The sequence below is a fragment of the Gigantopelta aegis genome, chromosome 1 (assembly GCF_016097555.1).
Source record: "Gigantopelta aegis isolate Gae_Host chromosome 1, Gae_host_genome, whole genome shotgun sequence".
Classification (NCBI taxonomy): Eukaryota; Metazoa; Mollusca; class Gastropoda; order Neomphalida; family Peltospiridae; genus Gigantopelta; species Gigantopelta aegis.
Window position 1 is genome coordinate 28,193,031 of NC_054699.1, and position 25,462 is coordinate 28,218,492.

The 25,462-nt window shown below is 37.0% G+C and overlaps 2 protein-coding genes across 4 annotated transcripts in view; both read right to left on the minus strand.

Moving 5' to 3' along the window:
• Positions 1-616: 616 nt before the first annotated feature.
• LOC121373303 (ubiquitin-like-conjugating enzyme ATG3) lies at positions 617-18,038 on the minus strand. 2 transcript variants are annotated; one of them, XM_041499861.1, is made up of 11 exons: positions 17,882-18,038; positions 14,706-14,747; positions 12,026-12,146; positions 11,485-11,595; positions 10,509-10,567; positions 9,578-9,694; positions 7,423-7,566; positions 6,566-6,693; positions 4,390-4,458; positions 2,227-2,294; positions 617-1,540 (listed from the first exon to the last, which is right to left on the minus strand). In XM_041499861.1, exons 1-11 carry the CDS (start codon positions 17,951-17,953, stop codon positions 1,527-1,529), a joined length of 945 nt encoding a protein of 314 aa, XP_041355795.1. In that variant the 5' UTR covers positions 17,954-18,038; the 3' UTR covers positions 617-1,526. The 2 variants fall into 2 exon arrangements, with proteins under 2 accessions (XP_041355795.1, XP_041355803.1); XM_041499869.1 differs by lacking the exons at positions 617-1,540; positions 14,706-14,747 and having other exon boundaries at positions 1,771-2,294.
• Positions 18,039-23,309: 5,271 nt separating this feature from the next.
• LOC121373314 overlaps positions 23,310-25,462 on the minus strand; it is a 61,294-nt gene continuing 59,141 nt past the window's right edge. For both annotated transcript variants that reach the window (XM_041499882.1, XM_041499891.1), the window contains exon 24: positions 23,310-24,901. In XM_041499882.1, the coding sequence (XP_041355816.1) occupies positions 24,678-24,901 (224 nt within the window). In that variant the 3' untranslated portion in view covers positions 23,310-24,677. The remainder of the gene's footprint in view (positions 24,902-25,462) is intronic.

The window sequence follows — 25,462 nt, forward strand, 5'->3', positions numbered from 1 at the left end:
AGTTTATAGGTAAAATTTGCCTTAAGGGTGCAGTTAAAATCTATTAACCTCCATCCCCCCATTAAGATTTTTGGCTTTAATCTTCTAAATTTGCCCTTTGTAGAAAGGAAGTCCCTGTCCCGAGTCAGACACCCAATCTTATCGGAGGCCGGACTCGGGATAGGCGTGTTTGAAACCATATTGGTATATGGACATGTTAAAGGGACATTCCTGACTTTGCTGTTATCGACTAACAGAGACTTTTTAACGATTGTAATTACATATCAAATATATGTTTCTGCATAAAATATTAGTACCTGTATATTATACGTGTTTCTGGTCGTTCTAATATTTGTACTAGGTTAAATTTCATCTGATTTCCTAAAATATTGTTTTTCCATACATACGAAATTATTTGAAGACAAAATCCAGTTTGGGCTTCTTACAAATATTAAGATGACCAGAAACACATTGAATATATAGACACTAATACTCTAAACAAGAAAATATATTTAATATGCAAGTTTAATCGTAGAAATATTTTATTAGTAGGAAACACCTTACAATGCAGCAAACTCAAGAATGTCCCTTTAAATCACTTAATAATAATAATATAACATATTCAGAACACCATCAGTGAATTATTACATCAATATATTCATTTTGAATGTATAGCGTTGCTAAATGTGTTCAGAAACTAGGCATGTTTTGAATACTGTCACTAAATCACATGCTGGTGTTAATGTTGAATGTGACACATTCTATAATGTCTAGTATAGTGGTATTCTATAGATGGAATCACATGCTGGTGTTAATGTTGAATGTGACACATTCTATAACGTCTAGTATAGTCATATTCTGTAGATGGAATCACAAGCTGGTGTTTATTTTGAATGTGTCACATTGTAAAATGTCTAGTATAGTTGTATTCTATAGATGGAATCACAAACTCTTGTAAATTTTGAGTTTGTCACATTGTAAAATGTCAAGTATAGTCGTATTATATAGATTGAATCACAAGCTGGTGTTTATTTTGAATGTGTCACATTGTAAAATGTCAAGTATGGTCGTATTACATAGATTGAATCACAAGCTGGAGTTAATTTTGAATATGTCACATTGTAAAATGTCAAGTATGGTCGTATTACATAGATTGAATCACAAGCTGGAGTTAATTTTGAATGTGTCACATTGTAAAATGTCAAGTATGGTCGTATTATATAGATTGAATCACAAGCTGGAGTTAATTTTGACTGTGTCACATTGTAAAATGTCTAGTGTAGTCGTATTCTATAGTTGGAATCACAAGCTGGAGTTAATTTTGAATGTGTCACATTGTAAAATGTCTAGTGTAGTCATATTATATAGATTGGAATCACAAGCTGGAGTTAATTTTGAATGTGTCACATTGTAAAATGTCAAGTATGGTCGTATTATATAGATTGAATCACAAGCTGGAGTTAATTTTGAATGTGTCACATTGTAAAATGTCTAGTGTAGTCATATTCTATAGTTGGAATCACAAGCTGGAGTTAATTTTGAATGTGTCACATTGTAAAATGTCAAGTAGTTGGTCACAAGCTGGAGTATGTTGAATGTGTATTATATAGATTGAATCACAAGCTGGAGTTAATTTTGAATGTGTCACATTGTAAAATGTCTAGTGTAGTCATATTACATAGATTGAATCACAAGCTGGTGTTAATGTTGAATGTGTCACATTGTAAAATGTCTAGTGTAGTCATATCACAAGCTTCATATGTCAAGTTGGAATCACAAGCTGGAGTTAATGTTGAATGTGTCACATTGTAAAATGTCTAGTGTAGTCATATTCTATAGTTGGAATCACAAGCTGGAGTTAATGTTGAATGTGTCACATTGTAAAATGTCTAGTGTAGTCATATTCTATAGTTGGAATCACAAGCTGGAGTTAATTTTGAATGTGTCACATTGTAAAATGTCTAGTGTAGTCATATTCTATAGTTGGAATCACAAGCTGGAGTTAATTTTGAATGTGTCACATTGTAAAATGTCTAGTGTAGTCATATTCTATAGTTGGAATCACAAGCTGGAGTTAATTTTGAATGTGTCACATTGTAAAATGTCTAGTGTAGTCATATTCTATAGTTGGAATCACAAGCTGGAGTTAATTTTGAATGTGTCACATTGTAAAATGTCTAGTGTAGTCATATTCTATAGTTGGAATCACAAGCTGGAGTTAATTTTGAATGTGTCACATTGTAAAATGTCTAGTGTAGTCATATTCTATAGTTGGAATCACAGCTTGAACAAACTTGAGAAATATCATCAGATACCTGTGACAAATGTTAAGGAAACTTGTCTTTTTCACAATAATATTGGTATGCTTTTAAATAAAAATAAAAAGTCAATTAAGCTGTTCAAAACGAAAATACCCAAAAGGTACATAACAATTACTTCTGTGTTGTGTGTGTGTACATGTTTGTTTGTGTGTGTATATGCATACTGTGTGTATATGTGTGTATGTTTGTGTGTATATGTTTGTGTAAGTACGGAAATGTTTTATTTAACGACTCACTCAACACATTTTAATTACGGTTATATGGCGTCGGACATATGGTTAAGGACCACACAGAGATATTGAGAGAGGAAACCCCCTGTCACCACTTCATGGGCTACTCTTTTCGATTTGCAGCAAGGGATCTTTTATATGTACCAACCCACAGACAGGATAGTACATACCACGGCTTTTGTTACACCAGTTGTGGAGCACTGGCAGGAACGAAAAATAGCATGTATATGCGTGTGTTTGCATGTATATGTGTGTGTGTATGTATGTATGTATGTATGTATGTATGTATGTATGATTGTATGTATGTATGTATGTATGTATGTATGTATGTATGTGTGTGTGTGTGTATATATATATATATATATATATATATATATATATATATATATATATATATATATATATATATATATATACACATACACACACACAGTTGAATCCCATTGGCTCGAACCCCGTTCATGCTCGACAAAGTGTTTAACCCATCGGGTAGTTCGACTGAACCATTTGGTCAACATCGGATATTTCCATAACATCAGTTAGAAAGTTGAATTAGATACATATTATTTTGTTAACTGCAAACTTAAAAATTTCATCAAGGTGTTATATAGCAAAATATCAGAGTGAAAGAATTTATTACAAATTATTCCGATTGTGGGATGTAGAAGCCTGTGTCGGTATTAATTAAAAGTGTGGTTGCTGAAGTGATGACAGCTGAGAAACTGTCCCATTATTTGATTTAAAACTAGTCTTTAAGACATGTTCAGAGTAACGCTTCACCCGGAGGCCATTTTGTGCATTAATTGTTCAATTGGTATCACAGTTCATCGAACAGGTACTGTAACACTAGCTGTACTTGAAAGAGCATTACCGATAGCCGCATAACACACAACATGACAGGTATGGAAATAAAGGATTGCATAGCTATTGTTGTGATTCTCCAATTCATCTATACATGTAGCTTGTACCGCCTAAATAATTAATCCGAAGGTTGTAATAACCAACTGCGCAAGCACAGCAATTGCTGGTCCTTTTCGGTGGTTTTCCATTTGATATTTGATGGATCACCAGTTCGAGGGAAATATAGCTAATAACACACACGGGACCGATAATTTAGTTCGAGCAAAGGCTCATAGTCGACACTGGACGTGTTCGACCTATCTTCAGTTAATATAAGGGTTTACCAAACAAAAAACTCGGGACTTCGTTTTTGGTTCGAGCGTTGCAGTGTGATCGACCCTTCCGAGGTTGAGCCAATGAGATGTGTGCATTGAGTGAATGTGTTGTGCCTTCAGTATCTGTATGATGTTGTTGTATATGTGTATTTTTCACATCTAATAGTTGATGAATAAACCAGTGTTTTCTAGTGGTGTCGTTAAAAAAAGAACTTTAACATTTGTGGATTTGTGGATATGTGTGTTTGTGTTTGTCTTCATGCATGTATGTATGTATGTATGTATGTACATGTATATGAGGTACGGCAAGATTTTAAAAAGTTAACGTTTGTTTTGTTTAATGACACCACTAGAGCACAATAATTTTTAAATCATCACGTACTGGATGTCAAACATTTTGTAATTTTGACATAGTCATAGAGAGGAAACCCACTAGACTTTTCCATTAGTAGCAAGGGATCTTTAATATGCACCATCTCAGACAGAATAGCACATACCACAGCTTTTGATATACCAGTCGTGGTGCACTGGCTGGAAAGAGAAATAACCCAATGGGCTCACTTACGGAGATCGATCCCAAACCGACCGCGCATTAAGCAATCGCTTTACCACTGGGCTACGTCCCTCCCCATGAGGTATGAGATTCACAGAAGTGGAACGTTGATGACAGAACGACAAGGATACATATGAACACCGAGCTCCCGTCCGCCTTCAGCCACAATCTCAATTATCTTCTTCATCACGTCCGCGTGTCTGAAAACAGTCAACAAAAAATTAAAACAAATCTGTGAAAGAGACACTTGACTTGCTAATTTCCATTCTTAAAATAAATTATTGACATGTAATTGAACAATTTTAAAAAAATGGACCATGAAGAATGTTTTTGCACTGCTGACAGGTTTCTACTGACTCCATATTCCCCCCTCCCGAGTTAATAAATTCATTGTGACATATTCTCACTTAATATATCCCTTTTAGAGAAAAAAAATTAAAATTCTGGTCACCGTAATGTTTGCATTTCAATATATAGATTTGTCAACATATTCATATAAGTAACCGGGTGGGAAGTAGCCCAGTGGTAAAGCACTCACTTGATGCGCGGTCGGTCTGGGATCGATCTCCGTCGGTGGTGACCATTGGGCTATTTATCGTTCGAGCCAGTGCACCACGAATGGTATATCAAAGGCCATGGTATGTACTACCTTGTCTGTGGGATCGCGCCTATAAAAGATCTCTTGCTGCTAATCGAAAAGAGTAGCCCATGAAGTGGCGACAGCGGGTTTCCTCTCTCAATATCTGCGTGATCCTTAACCATATGCCTGACGCCATGTAACCATAAATAAAATGTGTTGAGTGTGTCCTATATAAAACATTTTTTTTTTTTTTTCCATATGTAACCATTTAGTTTTCACAGTAATTGTCAAACAAAATTTGAAATCAGTAGATCAAAGGAAATACAAAATGGATTGATCAATGAAATACTTTAGATTTCATACTTTTTAATAGGTTTTATTAACTTTTGTGTGACAAACGAGGCAGACAAGTACCATGCTTCCTAGTGTTAGAATGGGAAATGTATGTCTTCACATGACCTACATTAGTGAGTATAGCCACAAGTATATTGAAAAAAAAAAGACAGAAATGTTTTATTTAACAACGTACTCAACACATTTTATTTAAGGTTATATGGCATCAGACATATGGTTAAGGACCATACAGATATTGAGAAAGGAAATCCGCTGTCGCCACTTCATAGGCTACTCTTTTTGATTAGCAGCAAGGGATCTTTTATATGCACCTTCCCACAAACAGACTAGTACATACAGGTACCACCGCCTTTGATATACCAGTCGTGGTGCACTGGCTGGAACGAGAAATAGCCCAATGGGCCCACCGACGGGGATCGATCCCAGATCGACCGCACATCGAGCGAACCCTTTACCACTGGGCTATTTCCCGCCAACCACAGGACAGCACTTTCCAATGTCTAATACACTAGCTGTTTAGCAAGGGATATTTGCAACAGACCCATTGTACAGCAAGAGATCTTTTTTATAGACAGGACAGCACTTCCCACTGTGTAATACACCAGCTGAATAGCAAATAAACTTTCCAACAGACAGGACAGCACTTTCCACCATCTAATACACCAGCTGAATAGCAAATAAACTTTGTAACAGACAGGACAGTACTTTCCACTGTCTAATACACCAGCTGAAGAGCAAATAAACTTTGTAACAGACAAGACAGCACTTTCCACCATCTAATACACTAGCTATTCAGCAAGGGATCTTTCCAACAGACAGGACAGTACTTTCCACAGTCTAATACACCAGTTGTATGGCAAATAAACTTTCTAACAGGCAAGACAGCACTTTTCACTGTCTGATTCACCAGCTATACAGCAAGGGATGTTTCCAAGAGACAGGACAGCACTTTCCACTGTCTAATATACTAGCTGTACAGCAAATAAACTTTCCTCCAGACAGGACAGTACTTTCCAGTCAAATACGCCTGTTGTATGGCAAATAAACTTCTAACAGGCAAGACAGCATTTTCCAGTCTAATTCACCAGCTATACAGCAAAGGATGTTTCCAACAGACAGGACAGCACTTTCCACCATCTAATACACCAATTGTGTGGCAAATAAACTTTCTAACAGGCAATACAGCACTTTCCACTGTCTAATACACCAATTGTGCAGCAAATAAACTTTCTAACAGGCAAGACAGCACTTCCACTGTCTAATTCACCAGCTATACAGCAAGGGATGATTCCAACAGACAGGACAGCACGTTACCACAGTCTAATACACCTGCTGTACAATACTAATTTTAACCTGTTATTGACAGCACTCACCTGCATGGGTGGACCGATGCCATTGGAGGTCCAGGAAGGTTCGGGTGTGCCTCCATGGTAACAGTCTTTTTCGCATGGTCCTGACTAAAATCGTCATACATTTGTTCCACTGTCAGTGGTTGGCGGTTCTGAATCAAATAAACAAAAAGTAACACCAGTGAACTATAACATGATTTTCATACAGCAATGAAGCTGTTTTAAAGTGTATTTATGAATAGAAAGAAATATATTAAGCAGATTTCCCAGGGCAATAAAAACAGACAGACGGACAGACACTTAAAGTTTGTTTTGTTTAACTACACCACTAGAGCACATTGATTAATTAATCATCAGCTATTGGATATCAAACATTTGGTAATTCTGACACATAGTCATCAGAGGAAACCCGCTACATTTTTGCTAATACTGAAAGGTATCTGCTATATGTATTTCCCACAGACAGGAAAGTACATACCACAGCCTTTGATCAGTTGCGGTGCACTGGTTGGAGTGAGAGAAAAAACGAAAGACAGATTGAGACACTGGGATATTTTAATCTCACCTCTTCATAACCGTACACCCACTTTCTTGAAATCTGGTAGTATTTGTCATATGTGATATCAAATCGGCTAAAGACAGACATACACATATATTTTTAAATCTCAACTCATCGTAACTGTACACCCACAGTCTTGAGGTCTGGTAGTATTTGTCATACGTGATATCAAATCGGCTAAAGACAGACATACACAGAGATATTTTTTAATCTCACGTCATCATAACCGTACAACCACAGTCTAGGAGTCTGGTAGTATTTGTCGTATGTGATATCAAATCGGCTAAAGACAGACACACACAAAGATATTTTTAAATCTCACCTCATCGTAACCGTACAACCACAGTCTAGGAGTCTGGTAGTATTTGTCGTATGTGATATTCAAGTCGTACGTTCGTGTCTGGAGTATCCCACTCTCTGTACTGTTTGATACGGAAGTCACTACTTTTTCTGGTGCTAATGTTGCCTGGTTGAAAAAAACATAATAATAAAGTTAAAGTTTGTTTTGTTTAATGACACCACTAGAGCACATTGATTAATTAATCATCAGCTGGTGGGTGTCAAACATTTGATAATTCTGACTTGTAGTCATCAGAGGAAACCCACTACATTTTTCCTATGTAGCAAGGGATCTTTTAAATGGGTAAATCGACACAAAAATCAAACATGATCTGTAACAGTACATGATAAAGTTATACACAAAATATCTGCTCAATATCTTGATATTGTGAAAAATATGTCCGTAAAACTATGTGTGTGTCAGATCATCTGATGGACAGGTAGACAAACAGACACACTCAACATATTTTATTTAAGGTTATATGGTATCAGACATATGGTTAAGGACCACACAGATATTGAGCGAGGAAACCCACTGTCGCCACTTCATGGTTTACTTTTTTCGATTAGCAGCAAGGGATCTTTTATATGCACCATCCCATAGACAGGATAGCACATACCACAGCCTTTGATGTACCCGTCGTGGTGCATTGGCTAGAGCAAGAAAAAGTCCAATGGGCCCACCGACAGGGATCGATCCCAAACTGACCATGCATCAGGCGAGCGTTTTACCAACACTTTATGTTTCGACCCAGACAGATGGAGGTGAAAGCTAGTCAACTCAATTTGGATCGGTATTTTTTTAAATTAATAACATTGTAATTTAAAAAATAATAATAATTAAAATAAATAAATAAATAAAACAAAAAACATTGCAATTCTTAACCCAGTGGTCTCTCATAATGGTGAGAATATTTCTCATAATTTCTCACTGAGAAAGTAACACACACTGATGTAATGTACGGTAATTACCGTATTATTGGATGATTTTAGCAGTTACTAACCAATGATCTTGTGGGCGCAATTTGGCAAACATACAAAATGGCCAGTAAAAACATATCACTCCTGACATACACTTGATAACTGCTTATCATTCTCTATATTAACGCCATATAACCGTAAATAAAATGTGTTGAGTGTGTCGTTAAATAAAACATTTCCTTCTCTATATTAAATTTTATACATGAAGATACATGTATATTTCAGGGGGAAAAAAGAAATTTTTTATTTAACGACGCACTCAACACATTTTATTTACAGGTTATATGGCGTCAGACATATGGTTAAGGACCACACAGATTTTGTGAGGAAACCTGCTGTTGCCACTACATGGACTACTCTTTCCGATTAGCAGCAAGGGATCTTTTATTTGCGCTTCCCACAGGCTGGATAGCACAAACCATGGCCTTTGTGGAACCAGTTATGGATCACTGGTCGGTGCAAGTGGTTTACACCTACCCATTGAGCCTTGCGGAGCACTCGCTCATGGTTTGGAGTCGATATCTGGATTAAAAATCCCATGCCTTGACTGGGATCTGAACCCAGTACCTACCAGCTTGTAGACCGATGGCCTAACCACTATGCCACTGAGGTCAGTCGTATATTTCAGGGTGACACAGGTATGGATAAGGGAGATAACATGTAACTCCTATCTAATCACTTTCTTCTAACATACATGTACAAAATAACCAGTAAAAATATATCATTTCTGATATAAAGTTGATAATAACTTGTTAAACTGCTTATTATTATCTATATTTATACATGAAGACATACATTTAGGTCAGAAAATGACATGAATAAGGGAGATAACTTGAACCTCATCACTTTTTTTTAACATACAAAATGACCAATACAAATATATCATTCCTGATATAAAGTTGATAATAACTAGAAAACTGCTTCTTAGTATCTATATTTATACATGAAGATATGCATTTATTTCAGAAAATGGCATGGCTAAGGGACATAACTTGTACCTCATCACTTTTTTTAACATACAAAATTACCAATAAAAATATATCATTCCTGATTTAAAGTTGATAATAACTGGTAAACTGCTTATTATTATCTATATTTATACATGAAGATATACATTTAGGTCAGAAAATGGCATGGATAAGGGAGATAATTCATACCACATCACTTTCTTCTAACATTCCACTTTCTTCGAACTCTTCCATATCGGCAGCTTCCTCATCATCATCACCATCGTCATCATCAGCAGGTGGTGTGGTCGTAGGCTTACTGTCATCCTAAACAATTTTTAAAATAAAACATTTTACGACTGTCTGCATAACCAACAAAACAAACATTCCTGGAATTAAGTAAAAAACAAAAGGCGAATTTGATTTTAATGTGACAAATAAATTGCTTGTAGTTCATTTGGGTGCAAAGGGAACCGATGAATTGGCATATAACTCTACAAGGAATAATGTTAAACCGTATATTAAAACATATTACTGAGTTTTAAACACATAACAACTAAAAAACCCAAATGTTTTACAAAAAATTTATTTGTCGGGCTCTGCAGAGACAAATACCAATTAACTAGACCAAGTTGATATTTTACATAATAAAAAACTCACAAATGGTGAATTCTATTTATCCTATAACACTTCTAAAATAAAATTTTAATTTGATATTTAATAAATCACAGTTCTGAAGTCATGGGCGTATGGGGACTCTTTGATTTAGGGGGGCTGGAGGGGTTGATTTGCCCAAAATTTTCCCCAGATAAAAACTGCCCAAATTTTCCCCCCAGTTTTGCCCAAATTTTGGGGGGGCAATTACCCCCCCCCTACCCCCCCCCCCACCCCCGGTCGTACGCCCATGTCTGAAGTTGCCTCCATCGGTAATATGACATCATATTCATTAGAATTTAGCACAAATGTAGTTTTACGTCATGCAATTTCACTAAATCTTAACATGACGTTACGCTCAGGTCTTGTTGGTTTGTAAACAAATGACCCATCGTCATCAAAACAAATATTAACCAAGTTAATAATGGTAAATATCAAATGGGTTTATGACATGGATATTATGGGTAAGTTATAGAATACATCTTACTTTTGAATCTAAATCCATTTCGGCCACAGCATCGTACATTGAACCCAGTGAATGTTCCCCTGAAATAGAAAACATAGACATATTATATCACATGAAAATATGTTATCACACAGACAATATTTTATCACAGTGACATATTATATCACAGTGACATATACATATTACATCACCTAGAAATCTTATATCGCATAGAAATATTATATCATACAGACATATTATATCACATAGAAATATTATATCACATAGAAATATTATATCATAGAAATTTAATCACATAGAAATATTATATCACATAGAAATATTATATCATACAGACATATTATATCACATAGAAATATTATATCACATAAAAATATTATATCACATACATGTAGACATATTATATCACATAGAAATATTATATCACAATGGGTAAATTGCCCCTAAAAGTTAAACTTGACCTGTAATTGAACATAATTTAAGCTACATGTATACACACAGTGTAAGCTCAATATTTCAAGGTACTGGGAAGGAAAATGAAGGACATTTTTTTATTTAATGATGCACTCAACGCATTTTATTCATGGTGATATGGCGTTGGACATATGGTTAAGGACCACACAGATATTGAGAGAGGAAACCCGCTGTCATCACTTCATGGGCTACTCTTTTTGATTAGCAGCAGGGGATCTTTTATATGCACCATTCCACAGACAGGATAACAAATACCACGGCCTCTGATATACTGACTAAGCGAGAAATAGCCCAATGGGCCCACCGACGGGGATCGATCCCAGACCGACCGTGCATCAAGCGAGCGCTTTACCATTGGGCTATGTCCCGCCCCTTTCAAGGCATTGGGGGAAAAACCCATCTGAAAACCTATATGTGGGACAAACGAACAGACTGAGATGAAACCAATAGTTCCCCCCATTTGGACCAGCAGGGGACGAAAAAGAAGACCGACTATTACTAGCAGACTGTAGAGTTACCCCACCTGGAAAGTGGTGCGTGTCCACCCAGCCTCCATCCCCGTCCTCCTCCTCTATCACCTTCTCTTGGTCGTCTTGGTGATTGTCCATCTGCTTCACACGCTTGTAACACGGCACTGAAAACAATGTAAATGTTTTATTTAACCACAGCACATCAATTCCTAAATAACACTTGTAAGATGGAACTGAAAAACAAAATCGTTTTGTCGAACTACACCATATCGATTCATTAATCATGCTTGTAATACGGGACTAGAAACAGTCAACATTTTTGTTTTTAACTACACTACTAGACCACATTGATTAATTAATAATGGTTGTACCAGAACTGAAAACACTTCGTAAATGGTTTCCTAAATTTGATGTACAAACACAAAAAGGGCTGGTAAGCAATTCCCATTACTATTTCTGACATGTACATGATTTAGTCTTCCGAGACAATCATCTTAATTTTTCTATTAGCAGCAATGACCGTTTCTATAAATATGTGCACTTTCCTATAGACAAGACAGCACATACCACGACACAATGTAAACATTTACCCACCATTCCTGGTGATGAGGAACTGTTTATCAGGTGGAAGATACGGTTTAATTTTGGAGTCTTCTCCCTTCATCCACTGCCAGGTCGGACAGTGATGTACAATGTGGTCACCAGCGGCAACAAACTGAAAATATTTTAAACACAAATTTAAAGTCACACCCTCACTTTTTGATAATTAAGCATATTGTACTACTATAAATCAAAAACACAACTACATCAGGGCTAGCTCTGGCACTCACCAAATTCGGCAATTGCTAAAAAATTTAAAGAAATGGCAGGCCTCTGAACATTGCAAGAACAATCACTTCATTTGCATATCGCCTGGGCATGCCTAATTTAGCGTAACCCATTTTTCATTGGCGCATTAAAGTTAGAATGTCATTTACATGGTAATGACAGGTTACACAAAAATTAAATGGGTTACCTAAATTTTACTTTGCCCGGTAACCCATAAATGGGTTGCACAGATCTTCGATTCTCAGAGATCTGAACGATGAATCTTATTTTAATTTGGTGAAATAATTGCATTTATTATCCCAGCGGTCACTCATAACAGGGAAAATATTTTCCATATTTTCTCAGTGAGAAATATTCTGCATTGGTTTAACGAAGAATACTACTGGACAATTTGACGCTTACAAACCAATGACGTCATCACGATTTGACAAACACAGAATGACGTCATGTAGTTTAAAGACTTTGCATTTACGGCTCGAGCTATATCTCTCTCTCTTTGGTGTTAAATTTATAACAAAATGTCATTTTAATGCAATTCATTATAGATTTGGAAACAGAATAAAGAGAACTTGTGGGTTTTTTAAATTATCAATGAATGTGATTAAATTACAACGTTATAGTAATTCTCAGAACAGTGTGTATTTAGTGGTTTACATCATTTCTATACAGGTTGGCCTTCGTGCATGTGCGTGGAAAATAAAGGTTTTTAGAAGAAAAAAATAGCTGAGGTAATAAATAGAATAACAAACTCGGTTCCAGTTATTATAAAATTTATGTCCCTCGTGAAATAATTTTCATTTGTAACTCGCTAAAGCTCGTGACAACTGAAAATTATTTCACTCGGGACATAAATTTTATAATAACTGGTAACTCGTTTATTATCCTCTATGTACTAATCGATATTTTGTTAAAAAATAACAAAGTTTCTACATTTTTTTTAATTTAATTCTGTTGAACCAGAGCTAGCCCTGTTAAGTGTTCTGCACTAATCAAAGAAAGAAAGAAGGAATACAGGTTGGCCTTCGTGCATGTGCGTGGAAAATAAAGGTTTTTAGAAGAAAAAAATAGCTGAGGTAATAAATAGAATAACAAACTCGGTTCCAGTTATTATCAAATTTATGTCCCTCGTGAAATAATTTTCATTTGTAACTCGCTAAAGCTCGTGACAACTGAAAATCATTTCACTCGGGACATAAATTTGATAATAACTGGTAACTCGTTTATTATCCTCTGTGTACTAATCGATATTTTGTTAAAAAATAACAAAGTTTCTACAATTTTTTTTAATTTAATTCTGTTGAACCAGAGCTAGCCCTGTTACGTGTTCTGCACTAATCAAAGAAAGAAAGAAGGAAATGTTTTATTTAACGATGCACTCAACACATTTTATTTACAGTTATATGGCATCAGACATATGGTTAAGGACCACACAGATTTTGAGGAAACTCGCTGTTGCCACTACATGGGCTACTCTTTCCGATTAGCAGCAAGGGATCTTTTATTTGCACTTCCCACAGGCAGGATAGCACAAACCATGGCCTTTGTTGAACCAGTTATGGATCACTGGTCGGTGCAAGTGGTTTACACCTACCCATTGAGCCTTGCTGAGCACTCACTCAGGGTTTGGAGTCGGTATGTGGATTAAAAATCCCATATATCAACTGGGATCCGAACCCAGTACATACCAGCCTGTTGACCGATGGCCTAACCATGACGCCACCACGGCCGGTCTGCACTAATCAATACGCTTCTACATTTTTGCAAGAACAATCCACATGTGTTCAATTTCATTCAATTAAAATCAATTAATACATTTTTTAAGATGCATTGAGATAAAAATTTGTAGAAGCAACCATAAACAAGTTTCATAGAATAAGGACCCACAGATTGTGAGAAATGGACTTAAACACAAATGCTAAAGTCAATAAAAACAATTAATTATAGTCTCACATTATTGTTCACACTGGCGCACTGTCATAAGAAAAATAATTCCTACATGAATATTAATTATAAAGATCAAACTGAGAAAGTAAAGATAAGAAACATCAGGAACAATACATGTATAAACTTTTTGTACATTAACAAAGGGAGACCAAAAAAATAGTTTAGGGAGCAGACAATGGCAGGCATGGATCCCGGATTTTTTAATAGAGGGGGCCCACGCAAAACACGTTGTTGTTTTCTTGACAAGTCGACATTAAGTACATGTAGTATGTGCACTTGTGCCTATACGATGTGGATATGGATGCGTTTTGTGTGTGTGATCAGTTATCAAAATTAATATGGTTTTGTATCAACTTGTTGTATGTTTTCGGACATGTTTCTAAACCTACCACTTCAGACAAGTGGACACAGTCCTGTGTTATTTCCATGTGTGGAATTTTAGCCATGTCTGCGTCTGCATATATACATATATATATGTGGGCACGGTACTTTAACTACAAACCTCTTCTGGTGTTATGACTCCTGTTTCTCTGAACTTTGATTCCTGTAAAAAGGATAAAGAGGTTTTTTAAATATATCTGTAAGCACATCGGTGTTTTATCAAGGTCAGGGCTAGCTCTGACACTCGCCAATTGCGAATTTCAAAAACAACTGCCGAATTTTATTTTCATTTGGCATAATAAATTCATAAAATAATTGATATTTTGTCAGAAAATAACTGGGTTTCTGCCGTTTTTGAAGCTATATACATGTAGATAATTTGGTGAAATTGTTTGCTGACCCAGAGATAGCCCTGGGTGACAAATGACAGACATCATTAAGACACTTCATTATATATATATATATATATTCAGGGATCTCACTGACCCTCGAAAAGTGTCTTTTGAAACATGGAACTTGGACAGGGCTCTAATTTTGTTAGTTTTAACTTAAAATCCTATTATGGGACTCCCCAAATTTTACAAGAAAGCTCAAATGACCCCCAATGGAGAAAGTCCAGTGAGAATCCTGATATTGTTAGATAAATATAAATCCATGGTGAGTGAATTTTCAAATCCATTATCCCCATGGCAAATAAATTTTAAATAAATTCTAAAGTCTGAACCACATTGTTAACAACTATGATAAATTACTCTCCTACCTTTAATTACTGTTAGATTTTCCCCACATTTTGTACAGACAGAAATCTTGAAAAAGAATTATTACCATGACACTGATTCCACATACTAGATGATAACCAAGTCACCTATATATTGACTTAATTGAGATTGCGTTGGGCAAAAAGCATGTAATTTTGTGCTGGCTGCCATTTTGCCTTTTTATGAAATGTTCTTCAAGAGGGGTGAAAGGATGCGACGTAATCTAACAATGCCATAACATGTATTATGGTATAAAAACAATTGTGATGAAGTCATTAATTACGTCATATACTTCTTAGTTCTAAGGCTTCCACCCTTGTTGAAGTGTATTCCATAAAAAAGTAAAATGGCACATGTCAAAATTTTTTAGCAAAGTCGAGATAGGTAACAAGTTTATTATCTAGTATGTGGAAATTGTGTTATTAAGGGCTAGCTCTGGCACTCACCAAAGTTGCCAATTGCGAATTTTAAAAACAATTGGCGAATTTTATTTTAATTTGGTGAAGGAATTTCATGCATTAATTGATATTTTGTTACAAAATAATTGGGCATTTTCTGCTCACCTAGAGCTAGCCTTGCATTGTAATGGGATTTTTTGACATTTCTGTCTGGACAAAATGTGAGTAAAATCTATTAGTACCTAACTAAAGATAGGAGAATAATTTATCGTAGTTGTGAATAATTTATCGAGTTGTTAACAATGTTCAATGTAGTTTGGACTTTGGATACAGACACTGGAATTCTAAACAAACAAAGAATATATTTAATATGTAATTTTAGTTGCCAAATCGGCTGTTAGCCGGAAACCTTTTACAATAGCTGGAATTATGAACATGTGCAGTACATGTTTCTTGTTAATGGGACGGTTTGTGAAAAGTTGTGAATACAAAAAAAAAGGGAGGTTCAATAGTTTATGTCACATTACAACAAAGTTTTTCAGTCATAATCATGGATGGCAATAGCTCGAGTCACCTCCAGCCCTCCCCTTATTCAATATTGATATACATGTAACTTTATGTAATGTTTTGGCAATCATCAACAACCAAATGGTGGCAAACTAGTCATGTGTCTAAAATAAATAAATCTGAAGCCACAGAGCTTTAGTTTGATTATTCTCAAGTCCTGTTATGACATTAAACTTACATGTTGTTAACCAGTACCAACGCTACACAAAGAAACCTGACGCCCCTAAGCAAAACAAACCTGTGCTGTACTTTTTTGTAGTGACATATAGCAAAGTGTGTGCCCACGTGACACGTTGGTACTGGTTAACAATATTTAATTTTAATGTCATTACAATTGTCGACAATTACCAAAGCATTACATACTTTCCTCTAGCCTTACCCCACATATCAATAAGGGGTAGGGCTGGAGGTGACTCGAGCTAATGAGAATTGAAAATCTGTGTAACCCATTTATCAGTTACGCAAAAATAAATCCATGTAACCCAGGGTTGGTGACAGTGGGTTATAGCGAAAACGGAACCGTCCCAAAACGACCCCAGGCGAAAACGGAACCAAATTGGACAAAACGGAACTTGTGTTGGCTAAAACGGTACCAAAATCTGTGGACAAAACGGAACCTGCATTGGCTAAAACGGCACCAAAATCAATGGCTAAAACGGTACCGAAATCAAAACCTATTTATCTCGCATTCCCAATGAGAAAACAATATATGCTATTATAACATGATTGCTCATAGTTCATTCTTATGTGAATTAAATAAATGAAATTGTTTATATACATGAGTGTTGTTATTTTTGGGCTACATAGTAAGGGCCTCGATTAGTGACGTCAAGCATCATCTTAGCACGTGCTCAAGCTAAAAATAACAGTTGTACTGAAGGCACTAATTTACTGTATTACCTTTTTAAACACAGCAACAACAAACAGATCTCATGAAGGAAGTCAGACGTAATAAAGTAAAATGATGTTTATTTATTTACAAAAAAAGCAATCAATTGTTGTGTACTTAACCAAGCAAGCCCAGCAAGGCTGTGCAGTGAACATCATGAGCTTTGATGTTTTGTCTGCGACACTCCGGCTAGACGGAATCGGTGATGGGGATTAACAATTAGCAATACAGGTGTAATTGTAGTAACTTAAATGCTTGATAATCAACAGTCTACAGTAATTACAACTCAAAAGATTTGGTAAGTTAAAGTGTTAATTCCTATCGTAGCACAATCCACGGTTTCACATGTTGAATAATACGATTTTGACCGGCTTTATTCGGCAATAAACCTAAGTCATGATTTTTCATTTTTCTCTCTCTCTATTATGTGTGGTTCCGTTTTAGCCAATACAGTGAGGTGCCGTTATAGCCACAATCGGTTCCGTTTTCGCCAACGAAAATGGTTCCGTTTTCGCCAACGAAAATGGTTCCGTTTTCGCCAACAAAAATGGTTCCGTTTTGGTAGTGGTTCCGTTTTAGCCTCATCCCGTGACAGTGCCAAAGGAAAGTCCTTCCAAATCGCAAAATTAGATCGAGCGCGAATGAAACGACCGTTCTCGCAATTTTCGGAGGTCTGTGGCACTACCTTTAAAACGGGTGTTAAGTATTCAGCAACACCCAGCGCTGTCCCTTTAACGGCATTCACAATATTCTGCATCTTGATCTGTTGAAATCAAACCAAAATGCGTCACAGGAACCAACTTTGGGGAAAATCCCCTCCCACTTTTGCATCGACTGGTACAGATCCGTTTACACCTTCTAATTTACACAACAGAGAACGGATCAACTTTCTAAAAATCGGTTGCTTTATTATTCAATTATTTATCTTTTCCGTAAGAGTTCCAGTTAATGGGAAGTAATTCTAGTATTAAGGTTACACACCACCATTAATTACCCTATGCAGTTCAATACGAATTCTATGTTAGAATATAATAATTCTGTGAAAAATACAACACCATCGAGAGGGTCATATGACTACTAATTTTAGAGAGTGCTATCAACTGACAAGTACCGCGTAAAAAATCAACAGAGATAATACTAATATACAGTCTTGGTAAAACATGTTCACAAATAAAAATAATACCAAGACTGTGTTAAAATTATGTATGTATTTTGTTATCAGATATGGCATCTAATAATATTATACAGACTTGGTAAAACATATTCACAAAAAAACATGACATCTAAACTGAATGTGTTAACATGCATGTATTTTGAGATATTTATCGGGAAATAGTTGATGACTGGGATAATTCGTTTGGACGTTTATCAAACATTCATTCATTCACTCATTCATTCAATAAGACCGGCCTCGGTGACGTCGTGGCAGGCCATCGGTCTACAGGCTGGTAGGTACTGGGTTCGGATCCCAGTCGAGGCATGGAATTTTTAATCCAGATACCGACTCCAAACCCTGAGTGAGTGCTCCGCAAGGCTCAATGGGTAGGTGTAAACCACTTGCACCGACCAGTGATCCATAACTGGTTCAACAAAGGCCATGGTTTGTGCTATTCTGCCTGTGGGAAGCGCAAATAAAAGATCCCTTGCTGCCAATCGGAAGAGTAGCCCATGTAGTGGCGACAGCGGGTTTCCTCTCAAAATATGTGTGGTCCTTAACCATATGTCTGACGCCATATAACCGTAAATAAAATGTGTTGAGTGCGTCGTTAAATAAAACACTTCTTTCATTCAATAAATATATATTTTAAGATATTAAGGAGATCTGAAATGGATTTGGTGAACCCATCAGAAAATTTCACCATTTTCGATTCTATTTTGAATACTGTGCATTATGATGGCCATCTTGGATTTTGAAAATTATTTATTCGAACTGGCCATCCTTGATTTGATATCAATGGAGACAAACATTCCCCAAATCGACCAACATTTACATATATAAATACGTTTTTATGTTATTCCCCCAGGAAATAATTGGGGGGTCGGAGGGGTCATGTTGGACACAAATGATCAAAAATGAGTTAGCACTATCGAATTCTTTGGGGAAAATACATTAGGAATGACCTTTAAACATAAAGTGAACAGCGACCTACACATATCCAGTAGCGTGTTGGCAAGGTTGTCCACCTTGTTTGTGATCCTAGATATATGTAGATATGATTTTACAGCATGCCGGGTCCATTTTCTCCATTTTTGTCCCCTTGGTTTCAGCCAATACGTCTATTCATGGTCGTACTGAAAACCATACGCCTACTGGTAAAGATGATTTAGGGACGGTCCATAAATGTCAATGGTTTTCATAATCCTAACAATGTTAGGATTGGGTTTGACCCCCTCCCCCCCTCCCCCCTCCCCTAATCCTAACATAAAAACACTGATATAATGTGTACTACAAGATGACTTTTATTAACAGATTATACGTGTTGGCTTTACATATTTACTGGCAAAAACTAGCCCCCAAAATACCGATGTTATGGCCTGAAAAGCGTTTACCCCCTCCCCCTTGTTTCGAATTGTAAGAAACATTGACCTTCGATGGACCGATGTTTTACCTGAAAAGCAATCCGAACATGGCTTTTACCCCATCCCCCCCTTCCGAACATTGTTCGGATTGTGGAAGGACATCGATATTTATGGACCGTTCCTTACTTAATCAAGTAGGGAACCCATTCCCTCCTCATGCTCTTACCAATACAGACACGGTGGTATCCCCAAACTCGTCCAGGCAAAAATGAAAACGCAAGGCAGTCTCTTCTCCCGTACTAGGGTATTATCCTAACGAAGGGAACCTTTATCCCTCGGTAACACTTAAGAACTCATTCGATGTTCTTTCAATAGAGGGGTTCTCTTATACTAGCACAGGTAGTTTAAAGAAAACTAAGATATGCAAAAACACTGAAAAACTATCGGGGATTAGAATAAATTCCTTCGAGAACACTGACCCCACTGAATATGAATTCCTGTATTTTAAGGACTTTCTCAAACGTCTTAGACAAAATGTGGCGGAATTGGAAAAATCATTTTATTTTTATTTTAGTAGATTACACAATGGGTCCTCTTGCATCAGAACAAATGAGGAGGCGTTACTCATTTTTGGAGGATATGGGGTGAGCTATCTGTCCGTTCCTACCCAAATAACCAAGAGGAAGTTGGCGTTAAGACTAACGGGGTTGACCACTGGACCTCACGAGTCCACGCTCATGCCACCCATTTCTTCTCCACCAAACTTTCTGGCCAAATAAGTTTTAGAGAAGACCTAGTTGCCAGCCAACAACAGCATTCCAAACTTCGTCGTCCGAACTTTGGTGGATATGGATCTTGGGATATAATAGACATTGGGATATATAGACCATCGCAAACTCTACCAATCCCCACAGTTGTTGAATATTCTTCGGTGGCATCATTCCCTTAAAAAAACCTTTTTTTTACAAATCTAGGAAAAGCGATCGGTGAATTCGTAGATATTGAGAAAGTATACGATATTGTGTGGAGGCATGGACTTACGTCCCAAATATATCAAACTGCCATAAAGGGCAAAATGTTCAACTTTATTGATACATTCCTTAATTATAGGGCATTTTACGTCAACATTAATGGGGTTTTCTCTTCTAAAACTGAACTAAATAACGGTAGCTCGCACTCTGTTTAATATATATATATATATATATATATATATATATATATATATATATATATATGAACAAAATAAGAAACTTCCGCTAACTTTGCTTGAACATAACTTGATGAAAACAAACCGGTGGAATAATTGTTATATAAGCGTTTAAAGAGTGTTCCATGATGCATCATTTGGTGCAAAAATCATGGCCATAGGTTAACAGAAACTGGGAGAAATTTTGACCAAGTGTGGTAGGTGTTAAAAAAAACCCCACTTAATAACGGGTATGACCACCTCTTGAATTGACCACTGCAGTGCATCGCAGGCGCATAGAATTGACTAAAGTGTTGATTTCTGCCTGTGGAATATTGTTCAATTCCTGAATGAGCGCTTGACGAAGTTCGTTGACGTTAGCGGGTGGGTTGGGACGACGCCTCAATCGTCTGTCCAGACTATCCCAGACATGCTCGATGGGGTTGAGATCAGGACTTTTAGCGGGCCAGTCATCAATGAAATCAATGTTATTTGTACTAAGAAAATTTACAGTGTCTCTAGCTGTATGAGAGGTGGCATTATCATGCTGAAAAATCGAGATGTTGGCGTTGTTATGGAATAGAGGAATGACGTGATGAGCGAGAATGTCATCGCGGTAATGTTGAGCATTTAAATTGCCATCAATGACGACTAGTGGTGAACGATAACCATGGGCAATGGCTGCCCAGACCATGACACAAGCCCCACCCACGAAACGATCTCGTTCAAGAACACAACAGTCAGCATAGCGTTCATTTCTCCTACGGTAGACGCGCACCCTGCCATCACCACGTTGTAAAGAAAATCTGGATTCATCCGAAAAAAGAACGGTATTCCAGCGTCGCCGTATCCAACGAGTGTGTACACGTGCCCAATTAAGACGATTTAGACGATGCCGTTGCGTTAAAACGCATCCGACGTAAGGACGTCGTGCATGTAAACCGTTCTCCCGCAGACGATTACGAACAGTTTGCCCACTGATTCGGTTATTATGAAGCCTAGGTGTGTTAGCAGCAGTAACAGTGGCAGTTTGGAATCGATTGCGCAAATGCGTGTTCATGATATAGCGGTCTTGACCACGCGTTGTAACAACGACGTGGCAAGTCGTTGGTGCTTCCTGTCGTTATTTCGTATCGCTCGACTAGAACTCCCAAAATGCCTTGCAGCGTCTTCTGTCGACATGCCAGCATCAAGCATGCCAATCGCCCGTTCGCGTACATTATTGGGTATTCTTGGCATACTAAAAATGCTACAATGTAAAAAAACGTTAATTTTTTTTACAAATTTTGAAGCGTTTTCGTTCACTTGACAACAATGTCAGTAAGACAAGTAAAACAAATTGACCGAATACTACACGGGACATGTCGAACCATGCATGCACGTGCAAATTGAATTTCCCGTTGTTGACGATTAACAGTGCAAAAATAATCGATAAAATTCATGAATCCTGATAATACAGCTCAAGGCTAATACTACCTATATAATTTCATTACACAATGAATTTTTTAACACAACAAATACTATATGTACAAATCAGAAGTTTCTTTTTTTGTTAAGTTATATATATATATAAAAGATTTAAGTTCTTATTTGCTCAAACAAGATCAAGTCGATCAAACAAAATATAGGTCCATTTACAGAAGCCCAGTAGCCCAGTAGCCCAGTGGTAAAGCGTTCGCTTGATGCGCGATCGGTCTGGGATCGATCCCCGTCGGTGGGCCCATTGGACTATTTCTCGCTCCAGCTAGTGCACCACGACTGGTATATGAATGGCCGTGGTATGTGTTATCCTGTATGTGGGATGGTGCATATAAAAGATCCCTTGCTGCTAATCGAAAAGAGTAGCCAATGAAGTGGCGACAGCGGGTTTCCTCTCAGTATCTGTGTGGTCCTTAACCATGAGTCCGACGCCATATAACCGTAAATAAAATGTGTGAGAGCGTCGTTAAATAAAACATTTCTTTTCCTTTCCGTGTACCGGCTTCGGTGGCGTCGTGGTTAGGCCATCGGTCTACAGGCTGGTAGGTACTGGGTTCGGATCCCAGTCGAGGCATGGGATTTTTAATCCAGATACCGAATCCAAATCCTGAGTGAGTGCTCCGCAAGGCTCAATCGGTAGGTGTAAACCACTTGCACAGACCAGTGATCCATAACTAGTTCAACAAAGGCCATGGTTTGTGCTATCCTGCCTGTGGGAAGCGCAAATAAAAAATCCCTTGCTGCTAATCGGAAAGAGTAGCCCATGTAGTGGCGACAGCGGGTTTCCTCTCAAAAAATCTGTGTGGTCCTTAACCATATATGTCTGACGCCATATAACCGTAAATAAAATGTGCGAGTGCGTCGTTAAATAAAACATTTCCTTTCCTTTCCTTTCCGTAAATTGTTTATAAACAACTATAACAAAATCTGTATATAAATATTTTATTTTTGCAAAAAACTACACCATTAAGATTCTTCACCACTCCAAAATATATCATCAGATAATAGATATTTTCAAATGTTTACATATGAGAACAATGTCTGTAATGACGACAGTACATACTTGACAGAAATGTAGTAAAATAGGACACATGACTAGAATGAGCCAGCCATTCTCTTTGCAACGTGCAACATGACCGTATTACACGAATAACGTGTGCAAAAACAACTACACTCAACTCCAATCAAAACGCATGAGTGAGATTCGTGGTTGTAAAAAAGGATATGAGAAGAAAAACCTGATACATTTAACAGATTTTGTATAACTGGATGTATTTTGGTAGATTATTTAATATAACCTCAAATTGTAAATAAGGATTAGGGTTATTGACTGTTGTGTGTTTTATAGCAACATCAAATATGCGATTGCAATAACAGCTAAATAATTGGGTGATGCGTTTTCACTGGAGTTCACTATACTTGATGTTAATGTTAGATTATCAGTAGCCTATGGAGATAAATAGTTTTCACTGATAAAGGTCCTCTTTCATCAATTTCTGGCCTGGTGCTTATAAAACTTTAAGTGTTTCGACTCGAGACTCTTTTAGAGTCTGAGACACTAATGTCATGACAACGCCATACAAATTGTATGCGTGTGACGTCATTTGAGATCGAGTCTGGACTCTAAAAGTTTTATAAGTACGGGTGCATGGTGCGTGAAATATTAGTTAAGTATTTCCATCGAAAAATCCACTAAAGACCAAAAACAAGATAGGATGTGCATTTCGAATGTTCCAATCACGAAACTGCAAGTAGTGCCGTTTTTCAAGAGCCGTAAATAAGCAAGCGGATTAAAAAAAAAAGAAAAGAAAGAAGTTTGTCTTGATTTGACAACTCGTTTGTTTAACCGTAAATCCTCCAACAAAGTCCAAGTCAATCAGGTTTTTAACGATGTTTTTAAACCGAGGTTCGGCAAAACTCTGCTGTGTCAGAAGATTAAAAACATTGTTCATTTAATTCTAAATAACTTTCTAAATAACTCATCATCGGTATAGTTACCACATTAAAAAAAGTCTTCAATATTTATTTTGGTACCTTTAAAATAACACAATTTATGATCATCAAACTCATAATTAACTTACATGTTTTTACAAATAAAATAAAATTAACAACTCTTTAGATAATTTCTAAAAAATAGACTGCTGAATGGGTATTCTAGCCCATCTAGGCCATATACATGCTTATAAATACTTTTTAGAATATTTAGTATCAGTATTTATACTCCAAATGACTGGTTCACTAACATTTTTAAATAAACAACTTTTCCAAATCAAGCTTAATTAGGTAAAAAAGGAGTTTAAACTGTTTTCGCAACACATCCACGTTTTCTGTCAAAATATTTCCCAGCACTACAGTCTCCCGAAGCAGTCGTTGTACCGGAAACACAATAGTACCACGTGACTGGTGTGGGGTCATTATCTGGGGAACCGTAGTAACCGTCGGCCTTGTTCACGCAGGATGGAACAGGGTTGGTACACTGAGGACAGTTATCTGGGGTGGGGCAGTTTTTCAAATAGTCACCTGAAATATAATAAAAACAAATCAGTTTCAAACATATATAATAATAATACATATGAAGCAGATATTTACAAATCCACAAGGGTTCGAAGAAGTGTAGGGTCTCCACCGAGTACACGACGAAGAAGTGTAGGGTCTCCACCGAGTACACGACGAAGAAGTGTAGGGTCTCCACCGAGTACACGAGTACTCGAGTACTCGGGCACGGGTCGAGTCTAGCAAGACTCGAGTCCGTTCACAGGACTCGAGTACCCGTGCAAGGAAGAGCACTCTCATTTAATTATATTTTTACACATTTTGCCATACTATGCCTGCCGCCGATTATATTATAGGTCTGTGAGACATGGAGGGAAACGAAAACCCGAATGTCACAGTGTGGAATGCAATATAATGGGCCATTGTATCAATGGCATTATTTGGCACCTATGTTCAGCGCTGGAATTAAGATGCATAATGCTATTTTTCTTTATTCCTTAGTCTCATTTGTATCTTGTGTCGGGTACTCGGGTCCCGATCGAGTTTGACCCTCGGGTACTTGAATCCAATACTTTGGACTCGTGGAGG